At 39.9% G+C, this 12,585-nt stretch overlaps 1 protein-coding gene across 3 annotated transcripts in view; it reads left to right on the top strand.

The window, feature by feature from the left end:
- Positions 1-521: 521 nt before the first annotated feature.
- pdlim7 (PDZ and LIM domain 7) overlaps positions 522-12,585 on the top strand; it is a 77,503-nt gene continuing 65,439 nt past the window's right edge. The window contains exons 1-2 of one of the 3 annotated variants that reach the window (XM_067457155.1): positions 522-680; positions 3,185-3,283. In XM_067457155.1, coding sequence (XP_067313256.1) covers positions 660-680; positions 3,185-3,283 — 120 coding nt within the window. In that variant the 5' untranslated portion in view covers positions 522-659. Of the gene's footprint in view, positions 681-1,903; positions 2,040-3,184; positions 3,284-12,585 lie in introns of those variants that run through there. The other 2 variants (XM_067457157.1, XM_067457156.1) reach the window with 2 other exon arrangements.

Below are 12,585 nucleotides of genomic sequence, written 5' to 3'. Positions count from 1 at the left end.
TGCATATTCAAAGATTCGTATCAATCCCAGAACAGTCCTTTAAAATATATATGTTATCTAAATAAAATTTCATGTGCCTGAGAGTTTCCTACACCTTAATAAACCCAATAACCCATATACCTCAGGCCTATTTATTGGGTTTATTAATTAAGGTGTAGGAAACTCTCAGGGACATGACATTTTATTTAGATAACAGCTGCACATGTAGTAAGGTATATTACTGCACGATAAAAGGATATGATAAAATAATACTGAGCATAGTTTTCTGCGTATTATTATAGGCCTACATACTTGAATAAATTAATACAATGTTAGTATGGTAAAAATAGAGAGGAGCCTACGTTTACATATCATCAAGTAACTGTGACTTTATTCTACAAATATTTGAGTACACGTGTAATAGACTAATGAACTTGCCTCTGTATTTAAATATAAAGAACATACTTTATGTGAGTTTGGCCACGGGGGCGCGCCCAGCAGGCCCGTGCGTCAGGCCTCCACGTGACCCATGACGTATTATCAGAGTCCTACTAAAAGAAAATCCAACAGGGAAAACCTGCGGCTTCTGCGCGCGACCTGACGCCCAAGTTCAGAAAGTTGTTAAGTTTACTTGATCTCTATTTACAACATCTCGTCAGATCAGAAGACAGAAGGCTGCGATGTCTGTCGAACATAAGGAGGTAAAAAAGCGCTGCTTCCCAACTTCTTTTTGGATGTAACGTTACCGGCAACCACCGGGCTTTAAAAGAGAGTGTATTACGTTTCTAGGTTACATAGACTCGCATACGAGTAACTTGCCGCAGAAGGTTATAAACGGTTATGATGGCGAATTTTGCATCAGCTTTAGCTGTGTATATTTTAAATGATCCGGCTTTGCTATAATCATTTGGCAGTGATTATGTTTGAATGCATTGTTTGCTTTGGGAATTCTTCTAACATGCAATTCGTAATAAATGCATTAACACTATAATGTGATTTGGCATCTCTAAAGAGCTACATATTTTCTGCTCTGTAGGAAATATTCATTTTTAATTATCATTTAGTTTGACTGAGTGAAAGGCCATACTAGTCTTATTTTCACATATTGAGGAAACGTCCAATTATGTAAATTTAATGTTTGCATCCAGTTTGCAAAGTACAAGATTCATGCTTGCACTCACATGCACCCCATGAAACTTGCCTGTGTTTATGTGTAGTTATGTGCTTTTTCAGCTTTATCAGTTATAAGCACATTATTTCACTTGTAATTCACCCTAGGGAATGAAATGTCAGATATATGAATGAATCTTATTTTGAAAGTAATTTTGATCACAAAGGACCGACTGAAATTGGAGGTAGTTAGTAGAAAATTGAAATGCACACAGAAAAGAGACCCTTCAGACAGTACAATGCCCTCTAAATTATAGTTTTGCCACAGGGTATGACAACAGCAGCAGTTTTGTCCTTTCAAATTGTATTCAGTGTGACATAACCTGCTTAGGGTGCTACAGCTTTGCCGTCTAACAGCATATGTTATTCGCACAGTGTGAGAAGACCATTCAGAATTTATAATGACTTCTCGATTGCAGTTTTACCACAGGGCAAACATGGCACTGTTGCATTCTCAAATTGCTGTCACATACCCAGCCGTGGGTGCAACCATGAAACATGCGTTATCCACATTGAAAGGAATGTTCATTTAGCTTCCCACCCATTCAACCTGCCCTCTGATGTCTTTTTTCTAGTAGTTTATGGGTTTAAATGTTCCATCTAGAGCCAGAGAATCTGAGGTAGTAGATGTTTTCTCTTCCTTCACTCCCTCCCTCTCTCTCTCTTTCCCCCTCTCCGTGACTCGTGGGTGTTGGGCTGAAATAGTTTGGTGTAGTTTTACATTCCTTATATAGCCTGTGGAGTAAGAGAGACGTGGAGCAAACCAGTGTCACAAAGAAGGAGGGGAGGGAATTGAGCTTTGCCAGCACTGAGAAAGTTAGGCATTGCCTTGCCAGATTTCCACTTGGTTTTCTGGAGGTTTGGGTGATAAGTTTGGCCCGTGACATAAGGTATGTGTGCAGCGTGCCACTCTAAACAGGTAAACTCTGTGTGGGATATGATAGCCTTTGGAGTTTTGAGACCATAAGTCACAAGGAAGAGGAGGGGGGGAGAGATGTCATGATTTGGGGGACTCAGCTTGTCCTTGGTTTTTAGTTTTATGTCATGTTACTATTTGAGAATCAACACAGTGATGCAATGATTTGCTGCAGCGGTGCATTGTTTTAGTGTTTGAGAATGATTCATTAACGCAGTATTATTAAATTAATCTGCTGTCATCGTGCATAAGCGTGTCATTGTGCTTCTGCTTTATTCAAACTGCCATTGAGTGCTATGAATCTGTTGTTGAGCTTTTAAAATGTGCTGGGTTGTCTATTGAATTTGCAATCGTGGATTAGCTAGAGTGTTGATAATGTGTCATTGTGTATCACTGACCAGTAATTTGCACCACGCAATGGAAATGTATAGGTGCTTATTTCTGTCACCTACCTAATAATTAATTTAAATAAGCCTTATCTTAAATGTCTCTGCGAAACACTGACATGAACAGTTGGTCACACAAGAATAAAAGTGGCTTCAGTGCTGTTCACTCTCAAACCATATGTGTTAACCTGATTTTTAAACTTTTGTTCAGTTGTCCAGATTTTTTTTGTATAGCACTATTCACAATGCACGTCGTTTTAAACCAGCTTTACAGAAATCTTAATATCTTAGAGCTGAGCGATGATAACGATTGGACGATGGACGTATTGTCAGATTAGACGTACTTCTTTAGCCAATTTTGTTAGAGAGCTGTTTGATAATATTGTTTATGATATAAGCAATCACGAAACTGAGTTTTGCTACAATAAAAAATAAAAGTTTCAAAATAGGGGTTTCAAAGTGATGCTAGAAGAAACATTTTGCGTTCCCAAAGAAAATAAATAGTTTAATATTGTACTATATAATTGTTCAACATATCTTCAATTCCAAAAGGTTACTGTAAGGCTTAATTCACGGACACTCAGACGTCAACAGCATACCAGACGCTGTTCACGTATGTGGGTCTGGAATGTTTGGTTTTTAGCCTTGTTAGGAGCTCAGATGTACATGTAATATTATTACAACATGATGAAATGAAGCTTTAATCTCCCTTCTGTTTTTGTTTTCTCTTTAGGCCATGAATATATATAGTGTAACACTCAGCGGGCCTGCTCCCTGGGGTTTCCGGCTTCAGGGAGGCAAGGACTTCAACATGCCCCTCACCGTGTCCAGAGTAAGTGACCTCATCTTGACGTAGCGATGGGTAATAGACATGTTTTGTTCCCTGCTTAAGCTGTCAGCTGCATATAAATGATGCATTCATCCCATTTCAACGTTTCAGTTTGACAAATGAACGAGGCGTATTCACAGACTTCATTTAGATAGCATAAACCCATCATTCACTCCAAGGTGTTTTCATCTCTATAATGAGGTTTTGCACCAATTCTGTGAAAGTTTATGGTACTGTCTCTGTATGCAGAAAGACATCAAACACAACCTCAAAAGGAAATGGAATTGATTTAATGAGAACCGTGTGCTCAGTGCATCATGAGGTCTATTTCAACACTTGCATTCCTTCAGAAACATGTCACCGCTTGATATCAACCCCATAAGAAAAGGGCTGCTTCAGAACTCCATTCAGATGTCTCCTCACAAGGATATGTTATGCTTTGTTTAGTTTCCAGCATGCGTTGTTCTCTCTTTAAGGTCATTGAATCTTGGCTTAATGGCACCTCCAATTGAGCATATTGAACAGATCAGGTCCAGGAACAGAATTTCCATTCCTTATAAGAGCAGTGTTGTTTGTCGTATACACACAATGTCAGGTCTGGTAGTTAGTGCGGTTGTGGACCTGAAAGGTCATTTTGTATGTATATGAATACCATAGGGACCAATAATTAGGCTGTGGTTTGGATAAAGGTGATGTGAGTACATTTTCACTAGGGGTGGGAATCACAAGTTACCTCATGATACGATACGGTACACAATACATGCTTCACGATACTAATAATACCAATTATTATAATATTATATTAATAATATTATAATACCAATTATAATACCAATACAATATCTGTCTAACTATGAAAACAACATGTCCGTGAAAAGGAGTTTTTTTCCTTCCTTTGCATTTTTTCTCTCTTTTTTCAAGTCCAAACTGTTACAAATAGACTTTGGACTTAGACGTGGATGGGACATCTATTATTTTACTCAAAATGCAACATTACTCTAAGTCTAGTAAACTGTTCACGTTTCCCTCATTCATGCGTTGAGGGCCACCTTGAGGAGCCATGAATTAGCAACGCTGGGAGCAGGGAAATCTATTTAGAGCGCCTTCATATTTGGCGCCAGTGTATCAATTCTCATATCGTACAGAGAAGGACAACGATATATTGCCATATTGATATTTTCTTCCAACCCTTTATTTTTTATATAAAAGTACTTTCATCTATCTATTTTCTATTCTTCTAATAATATGAACAAACAACCATAAGTAAGCTATTTGATGGCTGATTCTACAAAAAAACCTCAAAAGGTTGCTCAGTTTGTTGAGCATTCTGGCTAGCGATACATTATCTAATAGCATCTTTAGCCAACTGTGCATGTTCCGTCATTAACAACATAATTCTCAACCTGTGGTTAGAAGCATAGTTTCTAGTATAACATGTAGACAGATCAAGCTCTTGGGCACAATAAGCAAGCTAACGTGCAGAACATTCTATATCTTTCATTCCGTTTAAAATGTATACATTGCATTCTGTATTTGTAGCGTGTGCATTTGCATAAGGGAACCCCGGAGTATGGTGTAAGAGGGAATCCATGTTACTATGTTTTCAGGAAAGTTTTGAATAACTAGTTCATTTGTGATGAATTGTAATGCAGTGGTTAAAAAGTGAGTTTCTTCATTGTATGTTAAACACCCCAGCACAAGACTGGAACACTGGATCAACTAATGGCTTGAGTTTGGGGCCGGAGGACTGTCTGTTTGCTCAACCAGTGACAGACGAGTTTGATAACTGTTTGAAAACAGGCAGTTTCAGAGTTATGCTAGTGCAGCGGATATTACGCGCTTTGAGTCTTGTGTCTTCATGTTTTATTGCATTAAGTAGTGTGTCTTGTTCTTCATAGTTTTTGTTGTCTATGTATATAGTTAATGATTGATATCGATTCATTGGGCATCTTTTGCCTTTTTTAAGAGGACTGACTAACACTTGGCTGAAGAAGTTACCAAAAGTAACATTTCACTCTCTGTTCCTGACAGCCAGTTTTATGGCTTCAGAAATTGAACAGTAAATATTGAGTTAAATATAATTTACTATTAATTGAAATATGTTATATGAATATTAGCTTCTAAATATTAAGGAACAGTAGCTGGACTTTCTATGTTTTTAGCTCTGCCAGACATTTCAACCATTTCCCTTGCTTTGTCTGACATGGTAGTATAACCTGCAGCCATGCACATCTGTTTAGCCCTCTGACACAATGTCTGCCTTAGTCAAAATGGTGACTTCATCTGTCAGTGTGTGTCGGTCATAAAGCCTTCTGCTGTTGTCAGAGGTTATGCAATAGCAGGAGCGTGTCTGTGCGTGTCATTCTTAAGTTGATTTAGCGTCTCATAAAGTTCATTGCAGGGTCTTGTGTTTATGAAGAATGATTTAAAGGGGGGGTGAAATGCTGTTTCATGCATACTGAGCTTTTTACACTGTTAAAGACTTGGATTCCCATACTAAACATAGACAAAGTTTCAAAAACTAATGTTGGACGTTTGATGGAGTATTTCTGTGTCAAAAATACTCCTTCCGGTTTCTCACAAGTTTCGGCGAGTTTTTTTCGAGTATGGGTCTATTTGACGTTAATAAGAGCGGAAGGTCCTTGTATGGGCCGTACGGGCTCTTCTCCCGGTAGGGTGCGTGCGCGCGCGCGTGACTAGAGCACGCTGTAAACAGTCTCTCAGCTGCAGATCCAGTCGTCCGTGAACGGCGCCGCGCTCCACTTTATTCCTATGGGTGACGTCGAGCGACTTCAACGCTTCAAGCACAGCATTCCGGGAAGGCAGCGCTGCATTTGAACCGATTTGAACGCAGAAATGACGGGAAGCTTGACAACATCGTTTCAGTTGCGTCTCAAAATGGATTTACACGCCACTGCTGTCACAGGACTTTACCAAATCATACCAAAGAAGTGTGTTTCTGACGGAGCGGTCCCAGCGATAAAGCTTCGACGGTGAGTTAACTTAAACTGCTTCAAATGTCTGTGCTGTCAGCTACGGACGCATGAGTAAACATCAGTAAACGACACGATCGCGTGCTTCGTCATTCAAATGCGCTAACGGTTACTCCATTGTTGTTCTCTGTATAACATTACAGTATTCTGACGTGCAAAACCGTTTTGCTTGCTACTTCTAAGGTCTAGTCGCATACAATAGTCCATAAACCGAATCATGTCCTCATACACTGCGAGTAAACACACAGAAATGTGGAGAGGCCATTAAATACAGTAACTTACATACCACAGAGACGGACGTCCTGCTGTTGCCGTTTCTCCTGTTCAATTTATTTCTCCCTCAGATTTGATTGTGGATCATTATCTGTATTAGCTGAGATAGATGGGTTTCTCCACGCTTGAGGACGTCACCGCTTTGCGCGCTTGTCATTCTTTAGCTCCGCCCACACGATACGCCTCCAGGCGCTCGGTTTTTTCCGGAAAGACTCGGTACAGCCTATATTTCTTTTATAAATATGATAAAACTAAAGACTTTTCGGAGATATGAAGGATGCAATACTACTCTATAGGTACTCAAGATTGACATGAGATTGACTGAAACTGAGTGTTTCACCCCCCCTTTAATTACAGGACTGAACAGACACCGGTATTTCCTCACACTAGAGCTAACATAGCAAAAATAATGACTATCATTTTGGAAATGAAGGATATCTTCAAACTGCAGAAACCGCTTCATGGAAAATTGATAAAAGTGGAGAAAAGTCCATCCAGATGGGTCAATTATTCACTTTATATTCCAGTGGCTCTCTAAGCCTCACAAAGACTATTCTATTGTACACTCCTAAACTGGCAAGCCACCATTTACTTTCTTAATACTAATCACATGACCTGGAACATTTAACACATTACAGTAAAGCAAACACTTCATACCTCAGTTGCCCTCACCTCTTGACAGATGTGAAAATGAATTTTCAAAGGAATGTTACAGTTGGACGGCTTCCGATGTTCAGGTTGACATCAGCCAGTCATTACCATGACAGGAGGTGACTCATTAGGTGTGTTTGTTCTGCCGTTTGAGATTACATTATGCTGTTAAAGGTGATTTTGTTCGTCTGATATAAAGGACGGTGATTCATTCATCTTGACAGAGGGCTACGCCCTTCTTCATTGCTGTACCGTCGAGTTATGCAGTGTTAAATCACGCTGGGCGAAACAGATCGTGAGTTAATGAAGATATGCTCTGTCCACAGGTTCTAAAGTAGAGTAATCTGAAGATGGGTGGTCTGTCTCTCTTCCCCCTTCTCCTCAATGGGAGAACAAAGAGGTTAAAGAGGTATTATGTGCTGAGGCACATACGGCTGGCCATTCAAGCAGAATGATGAAATGGAACATAGTGGCTTATTCATAGACAACTGCTTAAACATTTGCTGTTAAACACATAATTAGTGGTGCTTACTAAGAATTTGAACAAACCACTAAACTTGTGTTTTAAACTTTGTCATTCTGAACCGCTTGTGCTCTATGGACATGAATGATAGTCTTTGAAGAGAGGTGCTTTTCTAAGCAATCTACAGTTTCCACCTGTTGGAAAATACACATGGCCATAGACTTCTATTAAATGAGGGACTCAAGCTATATTTAGGGACCAGAATGTCACTGATTTAGTCTCTTTTGACATGGGCCGTTAAGTAACCACCTAGTCAAACCCTAGCATCCGTATAATTTGCTAAAAACCACCCCAGTCCCACATTACTAATACAGTCTGTATTTTCCCTATGTCATAAATATGGATTGAGTTTAATGGTATTTGGAAATTGGACTGGCCTTAATATTTCTCTGAGCATTTCCCTTTCATTCCTCCTTTCCTTCACCTCCTCCTCCTGTTCTCTTTGCATTGCACACATCGGCACATTTCTTCAGCATTCCTGGGATTTTAACACTGCTTTCCTATTAATGGCAACAGAGCAGCCCTTTGTCTGCTTTTGTACCCATTATCTGCTAATGTCTCCAGTCATCATTCCCAAAACCAGATGACATGGTTCTTGGACCTCGAAGGAATACTTTCCTGGTGAAATCAATGAAAGAAAAACCTACATATGAGATGACACACACAAAAACAGTTGGATCCGTGTGTACTAGCTGTGAAATCCATAATGATTACAATGTACAAATGTTATGATTTGTATTTGCTTCAGTGGATGTCCATCTGGTTTGCATTAGCAGGCAACATGCCATTCTGCTGAAATTAAACGCAACTGCAATTAGAAATGTATGTATGATGTAATCTTTAGAAGATTAAAGAACGGTTTGAGTTTTTCTTTTTGTGATTTGTTCCCTGGGGTCCAGTTCTGCGAGGCTAACCCAAACTGAAGCTGGACTTGATGTAGACATTTATTACTTTGTGCATATTAATCTGAAGGTTAGAGACCCCATGAAAGCAAAATTGGAGTTTTGTGGTGTTTAGTCAATGACTGTTAGCTTTGAGGACATCTACATGCTAGTGTGCTTTTAAAAGTTGACATAATCCAATGTATGTCAGACCTAAAATATTGTTGACTAAATCTGCACTCATTTATTTTGCTCGGCAGTCGTTCTCTAGAATGAGAACGTCCCTCTATTGGCTAATAATATGTTTATAGTTTTATATTTGTTAAATTAGATTATCTACACCCTTGTAAACCTTTATGTACAGTTCAAGGTCACCAAGGTTGTCAAGATGATCACTGATAATCTTCCACATTCATATACAGCATCCGGTTGTAAAGGGATAGTTAATCCAAAAATGAAAATTCTGTCATCATCTTACCCCCAAGTTGTTCCAAACCTGTATGCATTTCTTTGTTCTGCAGTACACAAAGGAAGATTTGGAAGCCCCATATTGACAACTATCGTAGTGAAATAAATATAACTATCCAAAAATCCAAATATCTTCTTTTGAGTACTGTAGAACAAAAATTCATACAGGTTTGGAACAACTTGAGGGTGAGTAAATGACAGAATTTTCTTTTTTGGGTGAACTATCCCTTTAAAAAAGGCAGAGCTTCCTGCAGATGGAAGGTTCCGGGTTTTCACTAAATAACTACCTACATTTTGGTCTGATCCTTTGAGAATAAAGCACACAAGACTATTTTTATGATATGTTTGTAGTTTTCTGATCTGTCATAGTGACTAGAGCATTTAAAAAAAAAAAATTGTGTTCCTCAGGAAAAAAGATCTATATGGTTTTGCAATGGCATGGAAGTGAGTAAACAATGACAGCATTTTCCCTTTTGCCTGAATTATTACTTTACCAAAATAAAAGAAAGCGATTCATTTAACATTCCTCTTGAGAAATCTTCAGTTCTTGGTTTACTGCTCGTATTCTCATGTGTCTCTGGCCTTTGGACTTAATCATCTGAGGTTGTCACAGTCATTCGAACAAGTTTGTCAATATGTTTGTTTGCTTTTGGAGGAGCGTGGCAGTGGCTGCTCTAGGAGACCTCTGAAGACCGTTTGGTTTAAAGCTTGGCTCTTACATTCAAGATATTTATGGCTCACTCATATCAGCTGACGCAATTGCACTGAGGCCCAGAGTCTTACAGCCCCCCAAAAGGAAATGGAAAGTGAAATGCTGCAAGGATTTTAACGGGGTGGTCTTTAGGGTCAGCACATAAACGTTCAGTGCCACCAAGGACAAAAGGACAGGCCGCTGCGTGTCTGGGGGAGAAAATTGTAAATGGGCTCTGATTTTTAAAGACTATTTAGCATTAGATATCCGGGACATGCATAGGAAATGTCAAAGACTGTATTTTTGTTGTTGCTTGTGACCCAGATCATCCTCCATTGAACTTCTAATATGGCTGCCGTTCCTCGTTTTTAGCTGTTTATATGAATGTATTTTCTTGTGTCGTCCTGCACATTGATGTCAGAGGGTTTAAGGTTTCTCTACTCTTCCCCCTTTGACTTGTTAAAGGTCTTAGCACAGCACTTTACTGCCACCAGACTCAAGTCAAGGAACAGCTGGGCTCTGAACTTGAGCCAGGAACACAGGTGGCTCTGTCCATCAGCTTTATCTGGATACTCAACCGTCCACGTTCCTCTTGTCTTCTTTCTTTCTCTTTTGTCTCTCAGCCTTTTATTTGTGTGTGTTTGTGTGTGTGTGTGCCTATTTTCCTATGCAATTTTCTAAAGGGATTGTTTTCTGTAAAATGAGACCATTTTTATAAATTTAAACCAATGCATGTGGGTAGGGTACTCTTTTAAATTCAGATATGCCTATTTCTCTTAAAAAATTCTAAATGTGCTGCAGAGCTGAAGTGGTTAATTTGAATGGTAAAATAAGTTGATTTTAATTTGAATGGCATTAGGGCTGTTAACGAATATTCTAAATTTGAATATATATTCAAATAGTTTAAAAAAAGCGAATTTCAAAGGTGAAAATTTAATATTCGAATGAAAAAAAGAAAAAAGAAAAAGTGGAAAATAAAACGCCCGTAGTAGTAGAGGCATGGCTGTCTGCTTTGCTCATTGGAACGCTCGCGCGCCTGAGGGTTCAGGGACAGGTCACAGGAGTCAATGCTGAAAGTTGACGCGTCTTGGACAGAGAAAGCGCAGAGCCCAACTCGACCGCAGCAGAGAAATCGATTTTTAATCCTCCAAAATCTAAAAAGCCATGTCTCGAACATAGATACATAAAAAATATGGACGTAGTGTCTGTGATGTCACCTATAGGATTTCAATAAGCCATTCTGAAGCTTAAAGTAGGGGCGAGCTGGGTATTGCCATCTTGTGAGCGAGTCATTGCGTGTCACTCCCGGATAACAGAAAATTGGCAAAAAGGCGGGATGTGGGCCTTAGGTGACGCAATGACTGTAGACGGCGGATAAATGGCTATCCACCTGTCACGCCCTTAAAGGGGGTGGGGGGGTGGGTTGTGAAATGCTGTTTCCTGCATACTGAGCTTTTTACACTGTTAAACACTTGGATTCCCAACCTAAACATAGACAAAGTTTCAAAAACTAATGTTGGACGTTTGATGGAGTATTTCTGTGTTAAAAATACTCCTTCCGGTTTCTCACAAGTTTCGGAGAGTTTTTTTCAAGTATGGCTCGACTTGACGTTAATAGACCGGAAGGTCCTTGTATGGGCCGTACGGGCTCTTCTCCTGGTAGGGTGTCCGCGTGCGTGACTAGAGGGGAAATGCACGCCCATAAACACTCAGCTGCAGATCCAGTCGTCCGTGAACACTTATGTCGGTTATAGTCCGCGCCGCGCTCTACTTCGTTCCTCCACTTTGACATTAAGCGACTTCAACGCTTCAGCACAGCATTCCGGGAAGGCAGCGCTGCATTTGAACCGATTTGAATGCAGAAATGACGGGAAACTTCACAACATCGCTTCAGTCGCATCGCAAAGTGGATCTCCACACTCCAAGAAGTGTGTTTTTGACGGAGCCGTCCCAGCGATAAAGGTTCGGTCCTGCTTTGGAAGCAGCCGGTGAGTAAAACTGCTTCAAATGTCTGTGGGGTTGCTTATTGTCGCTTGAGTAAACATCAGTAAACGACACGATTGCGTGCTTCGTCATTCAAATGCGCTTACGGACTTCATTGCTGTTCTATGTATAACGTTACACTAGTCTGACGTGCAAAACCGTTTTGCTTGCTACTGTCTACTTGCCACTACTTGCTACTGTGCTTAGTCGCATACAATAGTCCATAAACCAAATCATGTCCTCATAAACTGCGAGTAAAGACACAAATGTTGACAGGCCACTAAATACAGTACATACTACAGAGACGGACGTCCTGCTGTTGGTGTTTCTATTTCAGCCTCCGAATGTGATTCTGGATCATTATCTGTATTAGCTGAGCTCGATAGCCATGAGTTTCTCCACGCTTGAGGACGTCACCGCTTTGCGCATTCGTCATTCTTTAGCTCCGCCCACTCGATACGCCTCCAGGTGCTCGGTTTTTTCCGGAAAGACTCGGTACAGCCCATATTTCTTTTATAAATATAATAAAACTAAAGACTTTTCGGAGATATGAAGGATGCAATACTACTCTATAGGTACTCAAGATTGACATGAGATTGACTGAAACTGCGTGTTATGCAGAATTATGCAGAATTTTTAAGCATATATATTGTAAACTAATTAACTATAACCCCCCCCCCCCCCCCCCCCCACACACACACACACACAGTTGTCATGAAGGCCATAATTAGCCGTATAGGCCAAAACCACAATTTGTACCAGGCTGTAAACATGTTTTTTTCTGCTGTAAAGTTGGGAATTTTAACATGGGGCTCAATGAGATTCTGCTCCCTTCTGGAGCC

Source organism: Pseudorasbora parva, chromosome 11 (genome assembly GCF_024679245.1).
Source record: "Pseudorasbora parva isolate DD20220531a chromosome 11, ASM2467924v1, whole genome shotgun sequence".
Taxonomy (NCBI): Eukaryota; Metazoa; Chordata; class Actinopteri; order Cypriniformes; family Gobionidae; genus Pseudorasbora; species Pseudorasbora parva.
This window is presented reverse-complemented; position numbering and strand designations above follow the sequence as displayed.